Here is a 26,025-nt window from a genome sequence, read left to right on the forward strand (position 1 = left end):
CAACAAGCATGTGGCTTAGGGACCGTGCCTGTTAGGCAGTCCAATTCAACATATGGTCCTTACCCGTCATCGGATGAACTGACCTCTAGGCGTCAGCCTCCTGTCTTAGGTTGGTACCACTGCAATTGGATCATACCCGTCACTGACTACCGGTCCAGCATACAGCCATACTTGTGGATAGGCCTTTGCACCTGTGGGGGGGTGAGGTTCTTTGCCTCACCTCTGTTGGCCCCCAAATTTTAGACCATCACTAGTAGAGGAGGATGCAAAATGCCATGACATTAAGCCAATTGAGGGCTCCTTTGAAAAATTGTACCACCGGTGACACCATCAGCAAAAATACTCCAGCACTACCACAATTCGCTGTACCAACAGGTAGTTCACAATGCATACAGGTGAGCTCACAATGTGTCCAGGCAAGTTCTGCAAGCAGTTCAGTGATGGCTATTGTAGAAGCTGTAGATTGGTTTTATCTTTGACTTCACTAGCACTGGGATGAAGATAGGAATTCTGGCAATAATGGCTAAAGAAAAAATTATGTAACATTACAGAAGGCACTAAAAGAAAACAATTTTCTTAACAATTTACATTGTCTTCACCGGCACTGGGATGAAGATAGGAATTCTGGCAATAATGGCTAAAGAAAAAATTATGTAACATTACAGAAGGCACTAAAAGAAAACAATTTTCTTAACAATTTACATTATCTTTAAGAGAATTATTAAATATAATGAAAAGGAAAGGTGAAAGTAAACAAACAGATCTGTTAACCTTCTTTTTTGTTTACATATAAAAACAATCCTCAACAGTTGTTTACCCAATTTAAATTAAACCATATAAATCACGTGAAAAAAAAAATTGGATCCATTTTATCATGAGCGCTCATCATATATGATATATGGACATACGTACATTCAAACATATAACACAAAACACAAGTGTGCACACATAATAGAATACATACAACACATAACATTATAGTAAAGGCCTTATAACTTTTTACAGGTGAAATCTCCATTGCAATGTTTAAAAACTCTATAGTCAAAAAATAGAACTGATCAGCAAAACATTAACCTAGGTCTGTATGAGCTCAAAAAACAAAATAGAACTTTATGATATGGCAAAGGGCAATAATAAAATAGATATTGAAAAAAGCATCCTGGTTCTGTTGCAGATGTAAGAATAGCCAAACTGGAGTTTTGGATATCAGTTGTTATGGATTTGAGCCAAATCATCTTCTTTTTGGTCTGTAGAAATCGCTTTAGTTAATCTTTCTGGAATCCAAATCGGCTGCTGTTCTCCCTGTGGAAACACATAAACAGACCCCCGACTCCAGACAATCACTGGGTCAGGACCTTTCCATTGTCCTGTTAGAATATCCTTCCAAAGTACCTTGGGCTTATGTACATTTTTTGGACACATATGCCTTTCCACAGCACTAAGTCCTGATGAATCCAAATTTAAAAAGTTTAGAGTAAAAAGGGTTATTTTAAGTTTATCTTTGGGGAATATATACCCCTTCCCAATTCCTTCTTTTTGCTTTAATAAGTACATTTTAATAGTTTGATGAGCTCTTTCAACTATGCCTTGTCCCTGTGGATTGTATGGGATTCCTGTTATATGAGTAATGCCAAATGTTGAGCAAAATTGTTTAAAAGAGGTAGAAGTATAACCAGGGGCATTATCTGTTTTTAACTGTTTTGGAACACCCACAGTGGCAAAATTTTGTAAGCAATGAGCTATAACATCTTTAGTTTTTTCTCCGGCATGAAGGGAGCCCATCAAAAATCCAGAAGAAGTATCAACTGTAACATGCAAATATTTTAATTTTCCAAATTCTGGCAAGTGTGTGACGTCCATCTGCCAAATATGGTTAGGTATCAATCCTCTAGGATTGACTCCAAGATTAACTTGTGGTAAAAAGGTCACACAATTTTGACATTGTTTTATTATTTGTCTAGCTTGTTCCTTAGCTATTTTAAAACGCTTTTGTAAAGTATTAGCATTGACATGGAACTTTTTATGAAAATTTATAGCTTCTTCTAGTGTAGAGAAAATATGTATGTCATGTGTAGTTTTATCTGCTAAATCATTGCCCAAACTAAGGGCTCCAGGCAATCCTGTATGTGCCCTGATATGTCCTATAAAGAATGGATCTTTTCTGTCCCAGATTAGACTTTGTATAGTGGAAAGCAAAGAGAAAACAGTAGAAGAAGGGGAAATCCTACCAGCATCTTCAAGAGATAACTATAGCATTAACTACATACTGACTATCAGAAAATAAATTAAATACAGAATCTTTAAACATCACAAAAGCTTGTAAAACTGCATTAAGCTCTACCTTTTGAGCTGATTGTTTGGGTACTAAAAATGTAAAAGTTTGATCAGGGGTAACGACTGCTGCTGTACCATTATTTGACCCATCAGTGAATATATTTGGAGCATTCATGATAGGTGTTTTTCTTGTCATTTTTGGAAAAATTACAGGATGCAATGACCAAAAAGACAATAAAGGATTAGATGGTAAGTGGTTATCAAATGAAACATTAGATTTGCACATGATTATTGCCCAAGTATTTAACTCATTAGCTAACTCATCAATTTGATTCATAGTATATGGAGTAATAATTTTATTGGGAGAAATTCCAAACACTCCCTTTGCTGCTTTTATTCCTTTGAGTATTAATTGTCCTACAGCCTCAGGATACCTAGTAAGAATAGTGTTAGGAGAATAAGATAAATGTATCCATAATAATGGACCTTCTTGCCAAAATACTCCTGTAGGAATATTTTTTGTTGGTAGTACAATAAATAATAAAGGCAAACTTATATCAATTCTATCCAAATGCATATTTTCCATATATGTTTCAATGATTTTTAATGCCTTTCTTGCTTCAGGCGTTAACATTCGGGGTGAATTTGGATCTGATGGACCTTTTAGGATATCAAATAAAGGTCCCAACTCTCCTGTTGGTATACCTAAATAAGGCCTTATCCAATTTATGTCTCCTAATAACTTTTAATAGCTGCCAGCACTGACTTCCCTCATTTTTTCCTTTTTCTTACAGTTTGGGAAGGTGGAAGTGTATGGGATCTTCCCCTAGAAACCACAGCACCAGGCCCTGCCCTGGAGCAGCTTCAGCAGCTGGAGAAAGCCAAAGCTGCAAAGGTCTGGAACTCATGCCACCATGGCTGTGCATGCCTCCCAGCTTCAGGACATAAGCCTTTCTCTTTATTCACTTCTTTCTCTCTTGCTAGCCAGACTTTTTCTTTTTAGTTTACTTCTGCTTAGCTGGTATAAGTACATTCATATTCTATCCTTTTTGTGTTCTCTTCTCCCCAAAACAGCCTCACAATATAATTAAAATTAAAGAGGGAGCAATAGTTGACATGAATGATCATGGTCATGTGTGTATTTTAGTTACATTATTCTTATTATGAGCGTTTGTTAGAAATACTAAGGCTGTGACAAATATCCACTACATTGTTTGTTGAACTCCTGATCTATGGCTTAAGTTCTCACATTGAATCTTTATAGTCATTTCCTCATATCCCCAGACATGACTGAAAAGCTGGAAATTATCGCTAGTCCTGTGTTCCATCCACATTTCCTAGAGGAGCTAGAATCTTGAATTTTGGAGTTAAAGAGGATGGATATCTGTGCCAACTCCTGTTGTCATTATATAATGTTTTCTGGGATCTCATGCCTCCAAGCGAGTCTCATTACTATTTTACCCTTAATGCATTCCTGTTGCTGGAGGTAGTAACAGTCTATATTTAGAGTGCCCAAGATTCATGGTTCAGGTCTTTTTCCGTAAATGAGTGAGACACCATAGTTCATAGAATTCTTGAGCATCTTTTGGTTCCTTGGTGCTTTGTGTTGGGAACATATAGCTGATGAAAGTAGAGTTCCTTGGGGAGTTTACAGTCTTGTGGGGGCCCGGAAGGGAGGCACAGATTATTAGCACTCAAAGTAGCACAGTGTGGTCAAGAGTATAGGAGTCATCTACCCAATTAGAGAGGTGGGGAGCAGGAATTGGGTTACACTTCGGATAGTAATACCAGAGTAAATTTTCACTTTAAGGGTAGTAGGACTTAGCCCAGATGAAGGGTTTAGGGATGACAAAGTGGAAGGAGGTGAATATTAGATTGCATTGGAAGGACTGCAACACCAGTAAAGTGAGGGAGAACATGCTGGACTCTGGAGACAGTTGAGTAATTTGGTGTGGCACAGGGACAAGGTGTATCTGAGCAATAAAAGAGAGAGACTAAGGAGATGAGGATGGTCATCATGAGGGTACTTTTTCATGTCATATTAAGGAGTTAGATTTATTTTTAGAGTGAAGTGTGCTGTTACATCTAAGTTTACGAGTGTTTCTTTGTTTTATTTTGGTGGGAATTGGTATTGAGCTGGAGAACATGGGCAGAGCTAGATGAGGGAAAACTTGATAAGAAACTCTTAGGAACATGGATGAGGAAAGTGAAGGCCTGAACTATAGCTATGGCAACGGGACTGGAGATAAGGTGCTAGATTTGAGTAGTATTTGGGAAATATATGTGATATAATTTGGTAAGGTCTTCAAACTTTAAAGAATTGTATCATTTTCCACACTAGCAGCTTTACACAGTAGCAGTTGAACCTTGTGGCTACACTGTTAGATCTTAAGTCAGAAAATTCTTTGTAGGGAGATTAAATAACAGACATGCCATCCCAGGAGAGTTCTGATGATACTCTCATACTAGCCACTTTCTGTCTGCAGTGTAGTGCAGTATGGAGAGGAGAGAGAAGGCCAGAATGGAGGAGAATGCATTCAGTTTAATTTTTTGGTACTGGGGATTGAACCCAGGGATGCTTTACCACCAAGCTACATCTCCAGTTCTTTTTATTTTTTTTATTTTGAGACAGGGTTTCATTGAGTTGCCCAGGCTGGCCTCAAACTTTCGATCCTCCTGCCTCAGCCTCCTGAGTCGCTGGGATTACAAGCGTGCGCCACCATACCCCTGCTTCTTGTGGTTATTGTGGCTCGTCAGAGCTTAGAGTCCATGCAGGGTTTCATCACCCAGTTGCAGCACCAGCAACTGAGTGAATGGCAGTGTCTGCACCCCCCAGCTTCTGCCAGTACTGCTCAGTGCTTTTGGGGTGCTCCTGTGCTTGATTTCAAGTTTCTGAGAATACTCTCATGTAATCCCAGCTAGAGCAGGAGAGAAGAGAGGCAGAAATGAGGGCAAAACGGGAAGAGGAGGAGCGAAAGAGGCAAGAAGAGCTCCGGAGACAACAGGAGGAAATTCTTCGGAGGCAGCAGGAGGAAGAGAGGAAAAGGCGGGAGGAAGAAGAGCTTGCCCGAAGGAAACAGGTACATCTCTGGGAACTGTTACATTTGTCAGAGTAGGGGTTCCGTGATCTGCTCACCAAAGCAGGGGGGGTATTAGCATAATTAAGATCAGAACTTTAGAAGACTCACTTACCTTTATAGAGAACCTTTGTTTTCCACCAGTGCCCATAGTCTTAGTAAATCATTCTTCGAATTGATTTCTTTTTCATAATTTTCTGCATTTTATAAACCAGTTAGATTTCAGAAGTTCTAGCCTTTCTGCTAAAAACATGAGGGAGTAATTTTGGTGAGCAGCATAAATTATATATTTTTTTTAAAGTCAAGTGTGTTTTCAGAAAATAAAATCTGCAATAACATAAAGTGGTTAGTCTTTAAACGTTGGTTCAGTGGCATTATATACACTCATGGTGTTGTGTGACTTCACTACTATCTGTCTACTGAGCTACTTCATCTTCACACACTGAAACACCTTACCCATTAAACAGAGAGTCCCATTTCCTGCTTCCCTCTGTCCCCAGTAACCACAATTCTTTCTCTGTGAATTTGTTCCTGATACCTATAATTGGAAGTATGCAATGTTTGTCTTTTTTGTGACTGGCTTATTTCATTTAAGGTTCATGCAACTTGCAGCATATGTCAGAATTTCCTTCCTTTTTAAGGTGGTGTATATTCCAGTATACATTTTATTTATCCATCTCTTGATGGACATTTGGATGACTTCTATAATTGGCTATTGTGAATATTGTTGCTGTGAACATTGATGTATAGATGTATTGAGTTTTACTTACAACTTTTGAGTATATACCCTGAAGTGGAGTTGCTGGATCATATGCTAATTCTATTTTGAATTTTTTGAGGGACCACCATGCTGTTTTTCACAGCTGTTTTACCATTTTTTGTTCCTACAACAACACATAAGGGTTCCAGTATCTCTACATCCTTGTCACACTTTCTGGTTTTGTTTTCTTTCTGAGGGCCTTCCCTGCTGAGTAGGAAGCCATATCTCGTGGTTTTGATTGATATTGAGCATCTATTGAGCATCTTTTCATATGTTCACTCATGCAAGTATCTTTATGATATTGTACTTCTCATTGACTTAGACCTTTGCCCTCTATTCTTTCCCTTAATGAATCTTTTCTGAAGGATTAAGGAGGAGGAAATAAAAATCAAAACTCCATACATGTAACTATATATAGCTCTCCCTTGGTATCTGCAGAGGATTGGTTCCAGGACCTCTATAGGTCCTAAAATTCCAAAATCTCAAGATGCTCAGGTCCTTAATCGTATCTTCCTGTATAGTTTAAATCATCTCTAGATAACTGACAATACCTAACATAATGTAAGTATTATGTAAGTAGTTGTTATATACTATATTTTTAAGGTAATAATGACCAGGTAAAAAGTTTGTATAGCTTAATATAGTTTTCCAAATATTTTTATTTTGTGGTTTGGTCAAATCCATAGATAAAAAGGGCCAGCTGTATTTTTTATAACTTACATTTTTATAACTACATTAATGAGTATGTCAAATATACCTCAACAGAACTACATTGTCGTATTTGCTAGCTATATGAAAAGTTTTTATGTTCTAAATTATAATGATTTAGCCAATTCCCTATTGTGAGACATGAGGCTTGTTCCTATGTTTTAACTGTTTTATATATAAGAGTGCTTAAAAATCCTTATAGCTAAGTCTTTTCTAAGTATTGGTAAATAGTGAGGCTTAACATTTTTCATGTAGTTTTCACTGTATGTCTGTTCATGTGCTTGGTCCATTTTTCTTTGGGGCTTTTATATATAGACTTCCATAGAAAGAATCTGCTCTTCACTGACCCAGAAGTCTAGCCTCGCTGCACATATATATCCCACTTATAGGCCCCAGGAAGTGCTCTGTGAAGAACGAAAGGATTCATGCTGAGATGAGAACAACTCATCTGTATGAGTATTATGCAGCAGTATTAAAAGGCTCTGAGAAGTATCACAGTGACAAAATCCATTTAATTTTGTAGTGCTCGGTGTTTGCTAAATGACTTTGACAGCAGGATCCCTTTCTATGTTGTATTTGATGATACTGGTGGGATTTTTGTTTTTCAGAACATGTTCTGGGACACATGGCTTTCTCAGTACTTCTGACTAGAAGAACTTATTCTTACCTCATCAGGAATTTTTGGTGGCTATAATGATTAACTATGCCTTAAGTGTCCAGCTGATTAAAGAATAGGAGTTAAAGGTACCAATGGAGAAAGCGAAGCCTAAATTCTAATGTAGTTCCTCTAGGGTTAATCAGTAAATGATGTAGCTAATGGAAAAGCCAGAATAGACTTCACAATGTACTGCAATTTTAACTACTAATATTTTAAATACAACTTTATTTATTCTTAGGTGCCACTTCTCCAACTTATATAATACTTTTTACTCTAGATCCTCATTATATACTTTTTTATATTTACTGTTCACAGAGACTCAGCACATCATCTATTCCTTTCTAAATTATAACTAATTGATATGATACCAATAGATAAATCGAGTTTAACCTTGCTCCTCTACCCTTTACTTCTTCAGGAAGAGGCTCTGCGACGCCAGAGGGAGCAAGAAATTGCATTAAGACGACAGCGAGAAGAGGAAGAAAGACAACAGCAAGAAGAAGCTCTCAGACGACTGGAGGAAAGGAGAAGAGAAGAGGAAGAAAGGCGGAAGCAGGAAGAATTGTTACGCAAGCAGGTGGCCAAGTGTTTCCTTCTAATTGCTTCTCTGAAACTAAGAATTAGGACATTAACATAGCCTATCTAAAGCCTTTTCAGTTTGTTGAAAGTTACCCAAATAAGCATAATTGGCTCTTTTTTGTTATTGTTGTTTTATTTTCAGTACTGGGGATTGAATCCAGGGCTGCTCTTTCTTTGAACTACACTTTGCACTTTTTATTTTAATTTTGAAATACAGTCTCCTTAAGTTACTGCACTAGTAATTTTCTTGCCTCCATCTTCCTGGTTGCTGGGATTACAGGTGTGCAACATCATGTCCAGCACCCTAAATGGCTCTTGTTACTTCTGTCTAAATTCTTTTTATCATCAAATGAAACCCTGTTTCCTGGGATAAAAATAAAACCAGTCTCTCTATAATGATGAAAAATGTAAATTATTTTTTAGCAAGTTTCAATTTTATACAAAATAAACAGAATAGTACATCAAATTCCCATAAACCACCAGCTTCTGTAGTTACTAATGGAATGATTTTTGTATATGGTGTGAGATAAGGATCTGATTTCATTTGGCATGTGAATATCTAGTTTTTTTTTAGAACCATTTATTGAAGAGACAGTCCTATTCTTAAGTCTTAACATCTTTATCAAAAACCAACCAACTCTGAATTTATGGATTTATATCTGTGTTATTCTCTCACTTTCTTGGTGGCATGCTTTGAAACACTTAAATTTTAAATTTTGATAATGTCCAATTTATCTGTTTTTTTTCCTTAAATTTTATAGTTTTAGTTGGTATTTTAGATGTAGATTTTTATATTCTGAAGGCATTTTTTTTTAAAAGATAAATTTTTGTAACATAATTTCTCACAAGCTATGTCTTCTCTGTTCTTTGATAAACAGAGAGATCATATTTTCTTCACCACCCCTTCCCCTTCTTGGGGAGTAGTGCTGAGGATTGAGTCCAGGGCCTTGCATATATACTCCACCACCGAACTACTTCCCTAGCCTAGTTGGATTTTGTTTGTTTGGTTGGAGTTTTTTATTTTTTCTCATTGTCTTTCTCTAAAAATATTCACCTACATGAAAATATCCCCTGCTTTTCAAACCCCCCCCCACAAAAAAAAATCCCTTTATATTTAATTTTATAAGTAAGTAATTGCTTTTTGTGTATGATATGAGGAATGGGTATTTCCTTTCTCCATTGAAATTCTTTGGTGCTTTTGTCAAAGTCAAGCATATAAATGATTCTTTTTCTGGACTCCTGTTCCACAGATCAACCTGTGTGTGTGTATGTATCTATTTAGTTTTATTTAATGTTTTTTTTTTTTTTTTATTTGTAGTTGGACACAATATCTTTATTTTATTTATTTATTTTTATGTGGTGCTGAGGATTGCACTCAGGGCCTCAAACTTGCTAGGTGAACCCTCTACTACTGAGGCACAGCCCTAGCCATTCACCTTTATTTTTAAATAAGTAATGCACTGATTTATTTTTTATTTTTTTATTTTTTTTGGTACTGGGCATTGAACCACTGAGCCACATTCCTAACCTCCCCCTCCCCACCCTTTTTTAAAATTTTGAGATAGGGTTTCCCTAAGTTGCTTAGATCCTTGATAAGTTATTGCGGCTAGCCTCAAATTTGTGATCCTCCTGCCTTAGCCTCCCAAGCTGCTGGGATAAGGGCTATGCACCAGCTTGCAGTGATTTGATTACTGTAGTTTTCTCTGAGACTTGAAGTAATCCAATATGTCTTCTAGATTTGTTCTTTTATGCAAAACTGTTTAACTATCTTAGATCTTTTGCCTTTTATTAAAATTTAAAACCATCTTTTTTTTTTTTTTCTGAACAAATAAAAGCCTACTGTGATTATAAATAGGATTGCATTGAGTCATTGAAAATTGGGGAGAGTTGGCGTTTTAATATGTATTGAGTATTCTAGTCAGTGAATGTGGTATATCTTTTTATTTATGTTTTCCTTTCTCAGTAATATTCTAGAGGTTATGAACAGCTTTTGTTAAATTTATTGAGTATTTTAATTTTTATGCTGCTATTAATGGAATTTAAAAAGTTGTTTGCCAGTTAGTTGTTGCTCCTGTGTAGAATTGCAGTTGTTTTGCTTGTATTGATCTTGTATCCTGAGACTTTTAAAACTCATTTATTGCTTACAATATTTTAGGTGATGCCTTAGAATTTTCAATGTGAACCTTCATCTCTGATCCAATAGAAGCAGTTTTAATTCTTCCCTATTCAGTCTTGGATAGAAGTAAAGTTGACAATGGATGGTCTTGTTTCTAATTTTAGTGAAAAGATATTCAGTGTTTCATCATTAAATATATTGAAAGTTTGGGGGTTTAGGGATTATAGCTCAGTGACAGAACATACAAAAGGCCCTGGATCCCATCCCCAGCAACCCCCTTATCCAAAATATTGAGAGTGTTTTGTAGATGCAAATTATATGACTAGAATTTTCTGTCTATCCCTAGTTTGCTGAAAATTTTTTTCATAAATAGTAGAATTTGTAAATTACTTTATCTGTATTTATTGATAATAGTTGTTACCTCATTTCTGCTCATATTGTGTTGTCTTGACTGAGTGGTAAACCAACTTGGTATTCCCTATTTGTTATGTTAACCTAATTTGTTACTATTTTGTTAAGGATATTTGCATCTATGTTCAAATGAAGGTCTATAATTTTCTTAAAATCTATTTGTCACATTTTGGTGTTAGATTATGTTACTCTCTTAAGTCAGAAAATAATACTTTTCACTAGCTTTTGAAGTCTTATTAAGATTGGCATTAGTTCTTCATTGAATATTTGATAGAATTCACCATTGAAACCATCTGGTCTTAGAATTTTCTTTGTGGAAAGGATTTTGATAAAGTGATCTTTTTTTTTTTTAAAGCTATAAGATGAATCAGGGTTTTTATTTTATCTTGTGTCATCAGTATTTGTCATCTGTGCTTTCTGACAAAGTTGCCAAATTTAGCCGACACATATTTGTTCATTATTATTTTTTTTACTTTTTGGGGTGGGGGAATTTGGGAGATGTAACAGTGAGCTACATCTCCAGCCCTTTTTATTTTGGAGGTAGGGTCTTGCTGAGTTGCCTAGGCTCACCTTGGACTTGTAATCCTCTTGCTTTAGCCTGCCAAGTAGCTGGGATTACATGTGTGAGCCACTGCCCTCAGCTTTACCATTTTTCTCATGTATGTATAATTTAGAGCAGTAGTCTCTTTGATACCTCATTTTGACAGTATTTGTTTTTCTCAGTCTTGCCCATTTATCAAGTTATATCCCCATCTTTTGAAAGAACCGATTTTGGCTGTGTTTTTTGCTCTTCTGTCTTTGCATTGATGTGTACTATCATCACTATTATTTTCTTCCTTCTACTGTCAGTTTAATTTGCTTTTCCTTATTCTAGTTTCTTAAAATGAAGATTTAGATAATTTTATATTTTTTGTATTTTTTTTCTGATAAGCACAAAAAAAGCAGTAATTTCCCTCTAAGCACTGCTTTGGCTACATCTCACAATTTTTGATGTGTTATATTTTTGTTATAATTTAGTTTAAAATATTTTCTAGTGATTTCTGCTTTAGCCTGTGGATTATTTGGAAATGGGCTACTTATCTTCCAAGAATATGAGAGTCTTTCCAGATAATCTTATTTATTAATTTCTAGTTTACATTGTATTCAGAAAACAATCTGTAAGATCTCTGTGTTTTTAAACTTATTGACTCTTTTTGTATTGACTGTGCTTTGTGCCTTTCCAAAGGCATTCCTCGGTGGTTCAGTATAATGTTCTATGGATGACAGGTCAAGGTGGTTGATAGAATTCAACTATTTTATATCCTTAATTTTTATGTACTTGTTATATCAATTGCCAAGAGAGGGATGCTGAGATTTTTTTTTTTTTTTTTTGCCCATTTGTCCCTATCATTGTTAGTATTTGCTATGATGAGCTCTCTTTTTAGTTGCATGCAAACCTATTGGTGTTGTCTTCTTAATGAACTTTCCAAGGTTGTGAGATGTCCCTATTTACCTCCTCATATTCCTTATTGAAGTCTATTAAGGTGATATTATATAGTATGGTATATATTTTTATTTTCTCATTATTTCACTTTCTTTGTGTATCTAATGATTTTTAAAATTGTAGGGGCTGGGGTGGTGGCTCAGCAGTAGAGTGCTTGCCTAGCACATATGAGGCACTGGGTTCGATTCTCAACACCACATATAAACAAATAAATGAATCAAGGTCCATCAATAACTAATAAAAATGTTTTTAAAAAGGTATTAAAAATTGTATAGTGGGGGCTGGGGATGTGGCTAAAGCGGTAGGTAGCGTGCTCGCCTGGCATGCGCGGGGCGCTGGGTTCGATCCTCAGCAACACATAAAAATTAAATAAAGATGTTGTGCCCGCCGAAAACTAAACAAATATTTAAAAATTCTCTCTCTTAAAAAAAATTGTATAGTGAGCATTGGGAATGATATGGATTCTTTTTCATTCCTTTAAAAGGGTTTGTTCTGGCTTTCATTGAACTCAGTCTTCATCCTCTTCCTGACCACTCCTCTGGTGGGAGGCAGTTGGAATCTACTCTCAGTTCTTGTAGTTTCCAGCTGCTCCCTTTAGACTCCATCCCTGAGGTCTGCCCCGAGCCTGTAGCTAGAGTTGTCAGCAGGTCTGAGGCCTCATCTCTTGTATAACTCCCTTCCTTCTTCCAGCCCCATTTGCAGATGTTCCCCCTGAATATGGCCACTCTTCTATCCCAGAACCTTCTCTTTAGCATCTCAAGCTAATTGAGCCCTTTGTGAATTGGGGCAAAATGTCACAAACTTGGAAACCTTACACATTTGGTTATGTATAGTATGTATGTGTTATTTATTTTGAGGTGCTGGGGATCAACCCAGGACCTCACACATTCTATAGGCAAGTGCTCTACCACTGAGCTACATCCCCAGCCCACATTTTTTTTTTTTTTTTTTTTTTTTAAGAATAGAGTCTTCCTTTATTTCCCTCTGGTGGTGTTTTATGTTTTGTTTTGTTTTGTTTTTTACCTTTTGGTTTTGATTCTTTGAAATCTGTTCAGCTTTTATAATTACATGTGAGATAGTTGGTCCAATTATGGTGTTTTGCCACTACAGAAAACCAGAACCCCAGAGCATGTCATTCTGTTTAAGAATATAAGTAGATTTATTTATTGTTATATAAATAACTTTATTTTCAAAATAGTTTTAGATTTTCAGATGATTTTAGAAAATAGTATAGAAAGCTCTCATATATCCCCTATAGTTTCGACTGTTATTAATAGATTAGTATGGCACATTTGTTACAGCTGATAAGCCAGTTAATTATTGTTAACTCAAGTCTTTTATTGTTTCCTAAGACTTTTCCCTAACATCTTTCTTCTGTTCTAGGATTCCATTTCAAATACCACATTATATTTAGTTGGGTCCCCTTAGGTCTTTCTTGACGGTGACAGTTTTGCAGACTTGACTTAACCCTCCATCGCTTTGGGGTGCCAGGGTTTAAACTTAGGGTCTAAACTGCATCACTGAGCTACATGTCCCCCCCAGCCATTTCTTTTGTTTTCGATGAGCTTAGGAGTTTTGAGAATTACTGGTCATTTTATTGGTAGGGTATCTTACATTGGAATTTGAAGTTTTCTCATGAATAGCTGGGGTTACAGGTGTTTGGGAGGAAGATTACAGAAGCAAAGTGAATTTTCATTACGTCATATTAAGGGTACATATTGTCCATGATTTTTGACTGCTGATGTACACTTTGATTACGTAATTGGCTTCAGTTAGGTTTGTCAGGTTTATCACTCTGAAATTATCCCTCCTTGCTGTGTTCTTTGGAAGTCACTATGTAAGTCCACACTTCAGGATGTGTTTTTTTTTTTTTTTAAATGTAAATTGACACAAAGCTGGAGATGACTGACTTGTGCTTGGGTTGTAGATTAAAACTCTCTCAGAAACTGAAACTCACTTTTTCATGGGTAGATAGCTTGTGTAGTGATCATTTTTTAACAGTTAAGTTGCTTAGTCAATGTGCTCTATACCAGTTATCATGCTTGTTTTATGGTGGTCTATGAGACCGCTAGGAAATAGTTTCTGTCTTCAAGAAACTTGCAGCCTATAGGTGATGAAGCTGCAAAAAATAAATAAATAAATAAATAAATAAATAAATAAATAAATGCCACAGTTAGGATACTTTCAGCTGTGAAATGGAACTGCACACCTGAAGGTGATTCAAACAACAGGTGACATTGTTTGTTGCCTTGCTTACCAAGGAGGTCTAACCATAAGTGTTACCCACTTGCTTCAGGTGACAAGGATGCCATTAGGATTCAGTTCCATCACATACTTCTGCCCTTTTCTTTTTTTGGGGGGTACTGGGGGTCAAATACTGGGAGTGGGGTACTGGGATTGATCTACCACTGAGCTATATCCCCAGTTGTTTTTATTTTGAGATGGGGTCTCTCTTATAGTTGCTCATGCTGGCCATGAACTTGTAATCCTCCTGCCTTGGCCTCCTAAGTTCCTGGGATTACAAGTGTGGCAGTCTTAACTTCTGAATTCATATTTTTTATCTCATGTTTAGGAATTTGGAGTATCTTGCCCTTGTATAACCTGTGTCCAAAAGGGAGTGATTCTTGTCTCGTCCTTTGTTCCTTTTGTCTGGAAAGAATGTCTTTCTTAGTAATTTCCTAGTAGATGACACTTTGGTCTAAATTAGATCTGCATCAGTGATTCTAGGAGACTTTGTAAGGAAGAAGACTGAAAGAAATGGTCACTGGCTATGTAGAAACAAGCTGCCTCAGTTGTACTAGAAGCAAATAGGAGAGTCAGATGAGGGGTAGTTTTGCATAATGAAAAGATAGAGGTGAAATTCATCTTCCAGAGTCCCCTTAGAGTGGCTGACATCTGACCTAAATTTTGTAGAACATATTACCGTGAGACAGAACATTGTAGGCACAGCAAACAGATTGCAAAGGCAAGGAGTCTTTTTTTTTTTTAAACAGTTCTGGAGGGAATAATGGTTTTTGAGGGAAGGAACCAGAAGGAAAATGAGCCTAGTTAAGAGAAAAGTTAGTAAAAGGTGAAGAATGGGTCAAGGACAGATGTTTTTAAAGAATTTTGTGGCTGTGGGTGAGATGAGATCCAGTGGTGGAATTAAGTGGTCTTAAGAAGTTCCTGTAGGGCTGGGGCTGTAGCTCAGTGGCAAAGAACTTGCATAGTACAGGTAAGACAGTGAGTTCTATCCTTAGCACTGCATTTAAATAAATAAATAAATAAACAAACAAATAAATAAATAAAATGCAGGCTGTCTCTCTCCAACTATAAAAAGAAAAAAGAGAAAAAAAAGTTGTTCTTGTTCTAGAATTGGCTGAAGTTTTATGGTAATCAAGATCCTTCCTGGATCTTGATACTTCTTGCACTGAACACCCTGGAAAGCTCCTGAACCTCAAACGGAGCACTCTTTTTAGGAGACTTTTCTGCAGCTAGTGACGAGCCACTTTGAGATCAGGGCTTTCATCAATATACTTTCAAAGTGACAGTTGTATAATTCATTAAAGTTGCCTCCTTTTGAGTGTGCCAGGCCTTTGTGGGTACTGTAAATTGTTTTAAAAGAAAACTCATTTCTGAGCCAAGGATGGTGGCATGTGCCTATAATTTCAGAGGCTGAGGCACGAATATTATAGGTTCAAGGCCATCCTGGGCAACTTAGTGAGACCCTGTCTCAAAAAATAAGAAGGGCTAGGTGTGTAGCTCAGTGGTAGAGCATGCCTGGTTCAGTCCCTAGTATTGCAAAGCAAAACAAACAAAACATTTCTGCCTTGGGTCATGTTAAACAGGGTTTCTGCTGTCATTTTTATAAGCTATTCGATAGAAGCTTTCAAAAGTGATTCAGACCTTTTCCCCTACAATTAATACTTTTTTTTTCCCCCCTTTTCTTTAATTTTTCCTTCTGGAAAGGAAGAGGAGGCTGCCAAATGGGCCCGGGAAGAAGAAGAAGCCCAGCGTCGATTAGAGGAGAACCGGCTGCGAATGGAAGAGGAGGCAGCCAGACTCCGGCATGAAGAGGAAGAGCGGAAGAGAAAAGAGCTTGAGCTGCAGCGGCAAAAGGAGCTTATGCGCCAGAGGCAACAGCAGCAAGAGGCCCTGCGCAGGCTACAGCAGCAGCAGCAGCAGCAGCAGCTGGCACAGATGAAGGTAAAGCCCAAGACAGTAATGAGAGGGGCCACTTGCTAACTGGTTTTAGTTACATAGGTACTGGTTTTCTTTACCATTGATTGTTACTATCGAATGTTTTCATCCTCAATAAAATAAAATACAGTGTGTTTACTTTGAGTGATAAGAATATAAATGAGAGGAATGAACAGAAGGGGCTAGGATGTAAGCAGCTATGCAGGTGTGGACGATCTGTTTGATCCATAAATTTAATGGGGCTCTATGGTTGTTGAAATGCCCATTCCATTACCATGTAGCAAAACTGAGCCAAAGATAAAAGGGGGAAGGCTGTCACCCTCAGAATTCTCATGGACTTAAAGAGTAGTCAGCATCTCAGCATCTGGATATGTAAATGGGAACCAGAGCATAGGGCTTGAATGCAGTTGGCTATGGGGATTTATTGAAAGTCAGATTAAGAGCTCATGTGTACAAAGGATTATTTTAGGAGAACTCAGAGCATCATTTGAATTAAGAAGAAAGTGAAGCCTGGGAGCCCAGTAAAGAGGGGTGGTGGTGGTGGTGAGGCTGTGAATAGTAGGGGCCAGCGATAGAGGACTGGCCTGAGGCACGCAAACAGCAGGTCTGTCCCTCTGATTCTGAAGGACAAAGGCAAAAGCTGGGTGGCTACTGGAGAGCAAGCCTTCAGCTACTGGGCAAGTAGTGGAACTATTAATGAAACTGGAATAACTGGGAAAGGAGGAACAGATTTTTTTTTGGAGGTTCTAAATAACTTCATGCTGGGTCTGCAGTTAGCAATAAAGTTAGTTTCCCTGTCTTCAAAGAGCCCACAGGATAAAAGCTTTCATAAAGAGGAATTTAGAATATTGTGTGATGAATATAGTGGGAGAGGTGGCATTATGACGGTAGTTCTCATTGTATGGTCACCTGCTAACTCATTGGACATGCAGTCTCTCTGATCATTATACCTCAGACCTACTGAGTACACTCCTCTAGGGTAGGGGTGGAGTCCAATGAGCTTGTGTTTGTACAAACTCTCAAAATGATTCTGATGCTTGCTAAAATGTGAGAAGCACTGCCCTGTCGCAGTCTGGCTGGGCACAAAATCACGAGCCACTCAAGCAGGAACAAACTTTATTTCCAAAATTCCCGCGAACTCCACGCACACGGCCTTCTCCCGGGACACACCACACCAACCATAAATCCCTCCTCTGGAAATCCCTCCTACCGCACTTCCCCAACCGATGGGAACTCTCTGGGAATCCCCGCTAGAGCTCCAAAGTAGCAGGCCCAGGCGGACAGCAGGGGTCTAATATCCAATTGAATTCACATCTTAACATAATCATTATCATCTCAATGGCTTGCTGGAGTCACCTTTCAACCAAAAATGCCATGTGTCATTCCTACTGGCTATGGCTCTCAGCACTGCCCATCTGGGATGTTTGGAAAGGCTTCCCGCAAATGATTGCTTCCCAACAGTTTTCAGGGATGGAAAATTTTTCCAAGTTAGACAGGCAGTATGTGGCGGGTAGGTTATGAGAGAGGTCAGAGGGTGAGCAGAGGCATGGAGTTTAGAAACACTATGGAACATTTGGGGAAATTTAAAAAGCAGATTACTATCACTAGTGTATGTATGAAGTGTGAGTTAAATATGGGCAAGGTCCCTCATGCCCCCTCATGCCATGGGCTCTTCCCACCCTGTTAAAGATTTAGTATTTAAAGGTGTGGAGAACACTGGGAACAACACCATTTGTAGGAAAGCTTAATGGGAGTTAGACATAAGGGAGGAAAGGTAGATCAAGGCCCAGTGGTGGGTGTGAGTTTGGAAAGGAGGGGCCTCGTCACTGATTATTAAGTGCTTGTTTTGTGTCAGGCACAGTAGTGGCAACTTTCCATATGTTGTATAATTTAATATTCACAAAGTTTTCTTAACAAAGTTTAGATACTGATGCCTGTATTTACCAAAGAGGACAAATGCTGAGAGGCTGAGTCCCTTGCTGTGGGTTCCCATGAGAGATGGTAGCAGATGTCTTTGGCTCCAGGAGCCATGAACAGGATGACGGAAGACCTTAAGAGTCTGCATCACATGACATGGTGACTGATCAGAATTTGGGGTGTCAGGGACAAAATCATGGGTAATTTCCAGATCTTGTGTGTCTGGTTTTTGCCTCTTACTCTTCCACTGAAAGAAGATAAAGAACTCAAGAATCAGCTTTATTGAGATTATTCACATATCATCAATTTAAGTTAGGGTATATGATTCGGTGGTTTTTAATCTATTCACAGATATGTGCAACTGTTAAACAATTGAGTTCAAAATGTTTTCATCACTTCCCTTCCTCCCAACAGAAACCCTGTGTCTTTTGATGTCCTGACTGCCTCAACCCTAAGTTACCTCTAATTTACTTTCTGCCACTAGAGATTTGCCTATTCTGGATATTTTTGTGTCTGGCTTCTTCCATTCCACATAGTATTTTAAAGGTTCACCCATATTGTGGCATGTAGAAACCTTCATTCCTTTTTATGGCTGACACATATTTTCTCATATGGGTAATGCCACATTCTGTGCATCTACCTATTCATTTATTTGGACATTTGAGCTCTTTCTATCTTTTGGTTATCATGGATAATGCTGCTATAAATATTCATGTACAAGCTTCTGTGTGGCTGTTTGTTTCATTTCTCTTGGGTATAAAACCTAGGAATGCAATTGTTGAATCAGTATTGTGTGTTTAATACTTGAGGGAACTGCTGGCTATTTTCCAGAGAGGTTGCACCTTTTTACATTTCCACCAGCAGTGCACAAAGTTTTTGTTCTTCTTTACTCTGGAGAGCAGATCTGTGAAATAGAGAGTATATGTAGTGTATGCATATGTATGTGTGCATATAGATGGGAGTTGGGAGAGAGAGAATGAATATACACTGGGATCTTAAGACTATATCTATGGTTACTGGGAGATTGGCTGCATCAGATCTTAAAGGTATACAGATTTCCAGGTTTCATTTGCATATTCTTGCTTGATATCTGGGCATGGTAGAGCTAGTGCATCTCTGTTTTTATAGGTCCCCTCAGGTGGCAGTGCCAGGTTTCAGATCTGACACCTTACATGATTTTGGGTAGTGCTTTCCAAGTATGTCATTTCCTATGGAGAAAACATTTCTGCTCAATTTTGCCTACATTGTTCCCACCTGTCTTTTCTCTGATAGCTTCTCTCTGGTAGCTTCCCCTCTCTTGCCCCACACAGGTACATATTGAGAGAAATGCCCTACTGCCTGTCCTGTTGGGTAAAAATATTAAGGGTTGATTATGTTTAGTAATGTTGAAGGCATTCATTTGTTCTTTGGCAATATGGAAGATGATTTAAACTATTATACCTTTAAAGTCTAATTAGAATTATTTGTTGTTATGTTTAAGACCCATAAGATGCCCCAAATTAAGGTGTATCATTTTCTGGCCAAGAGGAACAAGGGATTCTCTTAGAATAACCAGGATTTGAGAACTCAGGATTTCAGGACTCATGTGCTTAAATTACTTTCTAGTCAGTAACTTTAAAGAATAGAGAAAAGTAGAATTATTGATCAAAAACAGTTCAGTATTCATGACCAGAGCTACAGCCTGGGTAGCAGTGACTTTTTCATTCATAAAAGAATGAAAACTAGCCGGGTGCAGTGGTGCATGCCTATAATCCTAGCAGCTCAGGAGGCTGAGGCAGAAGGATCGAGAATTCAAAGCCAACCTCAGCAAAAGTAAAGCACTAAGCAACTCAGACCCTGACTCTAAATAAAATTCAGAATAGGGTTGGAGATGGGGCTCGAAAAAAAGGGAGACCTATACCTGCATCTTTCATTAGCTGTCTCCTCAGATCCCCTTCAGAAATCTTGTTCCTAACCTGTTCACTGGATGGTAGCACACCATGTTCTTCATTACCTTCTTGGATTAAAAATTCTTAAGCCAATTTAGTTATTCTTTGATAACTCCTTTCTCTTTATGACTACATATTGCTGTATATGTCAGTGCCAGATGTAAAAAAAAAAAATTGCCACCCCAAATGACAGAACAACTATAAGTGTATATGTGTGTTTTTAGTTAAAATAAACTTAGTTTGGGGAAATGACAAAACTGAAGCAAAAGAAGTGAACTGAAAGAATAGTATGAGAAAGAAATGAATAAGGAATTTTGAAATTAATGTTGTGAGTGGAGTTGAGGTAATCCTGGATATTCCAGCTGTACGTAATGCATTGCTGCTTCTTATTTTTCCTGTCCACATTTCTTCACAAACTCTCCTGCCTTCCTTTATTTGTTAGCTCCCCTCTTCTTCAACGTGGGGCCAGCAGTCTAATACAACAGCTTGTCAGTCCCAGGCCACACTGTCATTGGCTGAAATCCAAAAACTTGAAGAAGAACGAGAACGGCAGCTTCGAGAAGAGGTAAAATTTTTTTAAAGATTTTTTTTTAGTTGTAGTTGGACACAATGCTTTATTTTATTTATTGTTACGTGGTGCTGAGGATTGAACCCAGCGCCTCGCACATGCTAGGCGAACCCTCTACCGCCGAGCCACAACCCCAGCCCGAGAAGAAGTAGATTTTTTTTAATGTAAGAGTAGTCTGGCTAAGTGATATTCCATAGGATCTAGAGTGTATTATGGGTTAGTAGTTTCTGAAGACAATGGTTACTGTCAGAATTGCTATATGTCTAAATTGTATATTCATTATTAACACTTCAGCCTATAATGTCACCTTGGCAGATATTAAGGATCTAAAAACACTATGATCAGATAGTATAGTTTTCGTAAGTATTTTTCTATAGCTCAAATAAAAGCATGGGTTGTTCAGAATCATGGGTGAGTTTTTGTAAATATCCTTTTGTAAATTTGATGTTTAGAATGCAAAAAATTTTCTCTAAAGGTTGAGCTCTCCAACTAGCATAGAAAAACTTACGTTGAAAATAATGTATTTCTGCTTTTAATTCTGTATCCTGAAGTTCATTAGGATATGAAGGATACCAAAGAGTAGAAAATAGGGAGAGTAACAGTTCTTGACAGAGAGGGCAACATGAGCAATTCAGGAGGCCTCGCTGTCAGGTGCCTCATTCAGTGATTCATTCAACACGTACTTCTTGGGTATTCACTCTCTCGTAGTCTAGCATGTCACTGAGTCCAAAAGAGACAGAATTGTCTGCTGGAGGGTCAAAGGTGCCAGAGACAAAAATAACTCTGGAAAGAGAATGGGTGAGTGAGGGAGTCATGGGTAGCATTGGGGGTGGTGTGATAGATCATCTGCTTTTAGGTAGTGTGGTCTGGGAGGGTGACATGAAGTAGCAAAGTACTGAAGAACATGCTCTATGTGGGTGTGATTTAAGGCAGAGCAGTCAGCTTGTTGGAGAGTACAAGTTATCATTTTTTTAATTTGGGTTGTGTGATTCACTGAAATAGAGGGTCATGGGGAGAGAGAGAAGTTGTTTATATGTGTTAACCGTGTAGTATGCTTGATATTATCCAGTGAGTTAAAATATTTCTTTACCTTGAAAATTATCTTCCACCTTCATTTAAAAAGAAAAGAGGATTGAACTCTTTTTTCTGGAATCATCTTTCTCTAAAAGGCTAAAACTTGTGCAGGTAACTTTGGTTTCTGCTAAATGAAAAAAATAGTAGTTGGAATGAGTAAGACTCATAGAACAAATACTTTCATCCCCTACCTCTGTCCCCCAGCCCATCTCCCCCTACTCTTTCCTTTTTTCCTCCTCTCTGTTCATTTTTTTGCCTCCCTGAAATTAATAACTACTTCATCTGTATTTTCATTTCATTAATTTTCTTTGAACTTTAATTCTTCCTACACCCTACAAAAGTCATAAAATGCCACTCAGTTCATATTTATCACATGGAGAAATATTAGGATGAGGCTTTTTCATTATTTTCCCATGGAGGTATCCTCTTTGGGACCCCCTCACCTGTTCCGATCTGGACACTCTCAGTGCTATGCAACTGTCCATCTGCCCCCCTCATCCTCACCCCCAGACTGATTTTGAATTTCTCCTATGTTCAGTCTCTTTCTTTGTATTTTCTCAATTTTGTCTTTCCTTCTATTGAACTTTTGATGTATGATATCTATTTTAAATTTCTCTTTAGTACCATTTTTTTTTCTTTAAGTATTTGTTTTTATAGGTTCTTTTTGTTTTATGGAATGTACCATCTTATCTTTCTAGGATGTTACTGATATCTTTTTAAAAGCCAGTTTCTATTTTGCTTGTCTTATTTGCTTCCATCGAATTTTGTATATTATATGTTTGGTCTTTGGCATTTGCCTTACAAGCATATGACTGGTAGTTTTTTAAAAGCCAGCTTCTCTTTTCCCTTGTTTGTTTCCATTAAATTTTGTATGTTTGTTTTGGTCTCTTTTTTTTTTTGCCTTAGATGCTTATGTAAATGTCTAGTAATCCTGGGCTTATTATTCGTATTTACAAATTAAACACTAAAAAATTGATTGGAATTTCTGGTATATACAACACTGTGGTAGGCTTCCCTATAATGGTTTCTATCTGGGCTGTTCTGCTGGGGGAGTTGGGGAGTGCCTCTACTATTGGTATTTGTAGATATATTCTCTTGTATGGGTCAGCTTCTATATAGAATTATCTGCCAATCTGGTTTGGCTTTTCCAAACAGAAAACTGAAAATTTTTAGTTTTCTGCTGGGGTGTGAGAGAGACAGTTGCCCAATTGTATAAGGCTGGGGAGGCAGTTTGGGGTCCTTCTGCTTATGTTTACGGACTTCAGCCAGTCTTCTGGTTAAAATGCTGAGCACCTCCTGTTCCTGAGCTTGATACATGAATCTGCCCATTTCTGAGCTTCTTTTTACTTAGGTTTCAGTTTATTGGGTCTGTTGCACTGATTATTGCTGTCTACTTTCTAGCTTTTAAAATTTGTTCTGTTCTGTCTCTATCCTTAGTAGCTTATGCAAAAGCAAATACATGTATGTATATAAAGATATATATATATATATAAAGATTTATATATATTCATAAGGGCACAAATACATGCTGTCATTTTGGTGTGGCTTTGGGAAGTAAACACATGTATTTCATTTCTATGCTTAATCAAAATGCCTACCTAATTTTTAAGAAGTAATTTGCTTTTGATCCTTTTCCTCTCCTCTTAGTACCTCTAGCAGTTTATGCCTTCATTTGCAGCAAAAGAATTAACCCCTTCAAGTTGGTGTTCTTTAGCCACTGTATATTACCATTTTGTTTCATGTGCTGGGTGTTTGTAACTTAGCTGAGAACAAGAATCCTGAGCCAGCTTCTGTTCTTATGCAATAGCAAAGGCGCCAGCAGAGGGAATTGATGAAAGCTCTCCAGCAGCAGCAACAGCAGCAGCAGCAGAAACTCTCGGGTTGGGGGAATGTCAACAAACCCGCAGGCACCACAAAGTCTCTTCTGGAGATCCAGCAGGAAGAGGCCAGGCAGATGCAGAAGCAGCAGCAGCAGCAACAACAGCAACAGCAGCACCAGCAACCAAACAGAGCCCGGAATAACACAGTGGGTTCATTTTCCTAAGCTGTTCTTACAGGGACTGGTGATAGTTTATCTTTTCTGACTCTCATGGACTATCTTTTAAATATTATTAATCATAATTCTTTTTCTTTCTTTCTTTAATAGCATTCCAACCTGCACACCAGCATTGGGAATTCTGTTTGGGGCTCTATAAATACTGGTCCTCCTAACCAGTGGGCATCTGACCTAGTCAGTAGTATCTGGAGTAATGCTGACACTAAAAACTCCAACATGGGATTCTGGGATGATGCAGTGAAAGAGGTGGGACCTAGGAATTCAACAAATAAAAATAAAAACAACGCCAGTCTCAGGTAGGGCTCAAAATGATGACATCTATGCACCTTGGGAGGTGAAGGCAGTGGAAATATGGGGTATTTGGGAGACAGGGAAAAGTAGTTAGTTTAAAAGTTTTTATTTCAAAGCACATGAATTATAATTCATATACTATATCATATATATTCATAATATGAGTTGTAATTATAATGAGCCATAATTATGCTGATTGCTTTCTTCTTCATAAAAGCACATTTATTTTTTGAAGCTCATTCTACTGCTAAGCACTTAATCCATTGTCTGTCAGAGGTAACCACTTCATAAATATTAAGAATAGTATGATATTTTTTCATTTTTGAACATTTATCCAAGGTATTCTTAGCAGTTTTGACATCTTAGCATTTTTTCTAAATTTATATATTTAAGTTATTGAGACTGTAAATGAGTATTACAGATACCTCTGCAGTGACCTTAAACCTCTTTATTTTTAAGGGAAATGAGTTACATTTCCTTTTCATTTTTCTTTCCTAAGTAGACAGTATTGTTTAGTGTTTACATGAACTCAAATCCCAGCACTACCACTTATTAGCTGTGTGACCTTGGGCAAGAGGGAACCTCTTTGGGCCTCAGTTCCCTCGTCAGTAAAATGAAGATAATAAAAACAACTTTATGTGTATAGTTGTAAAGATCTAATGAATACATGTAAAGTAGTTAGTAAAGTGCCTGGCACATAGTAACTACTTAATAATGGTAGTGTTGTCAGATTGCTTTTGACTGAGGGCCGACTGTGTTATTGAAAGGACAATAAGTATATGTTAGTTTACTGAGCATCTTTGCCAGGCACTGTGCTATAGCACCATTTTACAGATGAGGAAACTGAGGCTTAGTAAAATTAAATAACTTACTTAAGGACACACAGGAAGAATTTTATCATTTTTTCTAAATAGAAGCCTTATATTTAAAAACTAGGATACATTAGCTGAGGCTGTATTTTAAGAGGGTATCCAATCCAAATAGTTTTTGAAGCCAAGAATTGGATTACTGGACAGCCATCCCATATTGCCAAGACATTATTTATGATAATTGTAGTATAATCATAAAGTAACGGTTTCTGGGAATATAATATCGCCCTATTGTTTTGCTTTAGTAAATCTGTAGGTGTGTCTAACCGGCAGAATAAGAAAGTAGAAGAAGAAGAAAAGTTGCTGAAGCTCTTTCAGGGAGTAAATAAAGCCCAAGATGGATTTACCCAGTGGTGTGAACAGATGCTTCATGCCCTTAATACGGCAAATAACTTGGATGGTAAGAATTGGGGAGGGAATCCCAGCATGTGGAATGACAGAGCAGGACCCACAAACAGGTTGGCAGATTGGAACAGTGGGCCAGAATTTAGGAGATGAAATCTGAGGAAGTCAGTTTTTACCTACCATAAAATATTAACTCTTTGATAGTTATCATTTATTGCTTATCCAAAGAGTCCCGAAATACTAAGCTCAGATAGGTTATGGGTGATTATCAAAAAATAGCTGCCATCAGGGCTCTCTTATTGATGTACGAGACAGAGGTCATAATCATTTCAAGAGGAAATTTGCCAGCTGTATCAATCCAAGAGAAGGTAACTCACGTGGTGACCAAGGTCAGCCTGGGCAACAGGAGTGAGGTGATGTGACATCATTCCCTTCCAACCTTTGGGGAGGGGGTGGGGATGGTGATAGAGCAAGGAGACTTATTTTGTGTGGTGTACAACTATGTACGGAAGTGAAAAGTTTTTAGCACCATTGAAGAAAAATTTGTTGATAGTCAGCTGTTTAGAGAACTCTGTCTTAGATGGGTGTAAGTCCTCCTCTCACCCTAAATGTTGAAAGTAGATGGATGAGTGTGTGGAAGGAGGGATTCCCATAATGATAGAACAAGTTAAACTAACTAGTCCACTCTGATAGCTGATCTGAAGCCAAGATAGCAGTGAAGAAATTGAAGGG

General features: G+C 37.7%; 1 protein-coding gene across 6 annotated transcripts in view; it reads left to right on the forward strand.

Moving 5' to 3' along the window:
* Positions 1-26,025, forward strand: part of Gigyf2 (GRB10 interacting GYF protein 2) — a 135,664-nt gene that overhangs the window by 101,918 nt on the left and 7,721 nt on the right. For all 6 annotated transcript variants that reach the window (XM_046439577.2, XM_058577480.1, XM_058577478.1 and 3 more), the window contains 8 exons: positions 3,069-3,169; positions 5,193-5,354; positions 7,896-8,054; positions 16,015-16,251; positions 20,533-20,655; positions 23,540-23,758; positions 23,879-24,084; positions 25,194-25,348. In XM_046439577.2, the coding sequence (XP_046295533.1) occupies positions 3,069-3,169; positions 5,193-5,354; positions 7,896-8,054; positions 16,015-16,251; positions 20,533-20,655; positions 23,540-23,758; positions 23,879-24,084; positions 25,194-25,348 (1,362 nt within the window). The remainder of the gene's footprint in view (positions 1-3,068; positions 3,170-5,192; positions 5,355-7,895; positions 8,055-16,014; positions 16,252-20,532; positions 20,656-23,539; positions 23,759-23,878; positions 24,085-25,193; positions 25,349-26,025) is intronic.

Source organism: Marmota monax, unplaced genomic scaffold, assembly GCF_021218885.2.
Source record: "Marmota monax isolate L192 unplaced genomic scaffold, Marmota_monax_Labrador192_F-V1.1 WCK01_AAM20220418_F8-fsc00041, whole genome shotgun sequence".
Classification (NCBI taxonomy): Eukaryota; Metazoa; Chordata; class Mammalia; order Rodentia; family Sciuridae; genus Marmota; species Marmota monax.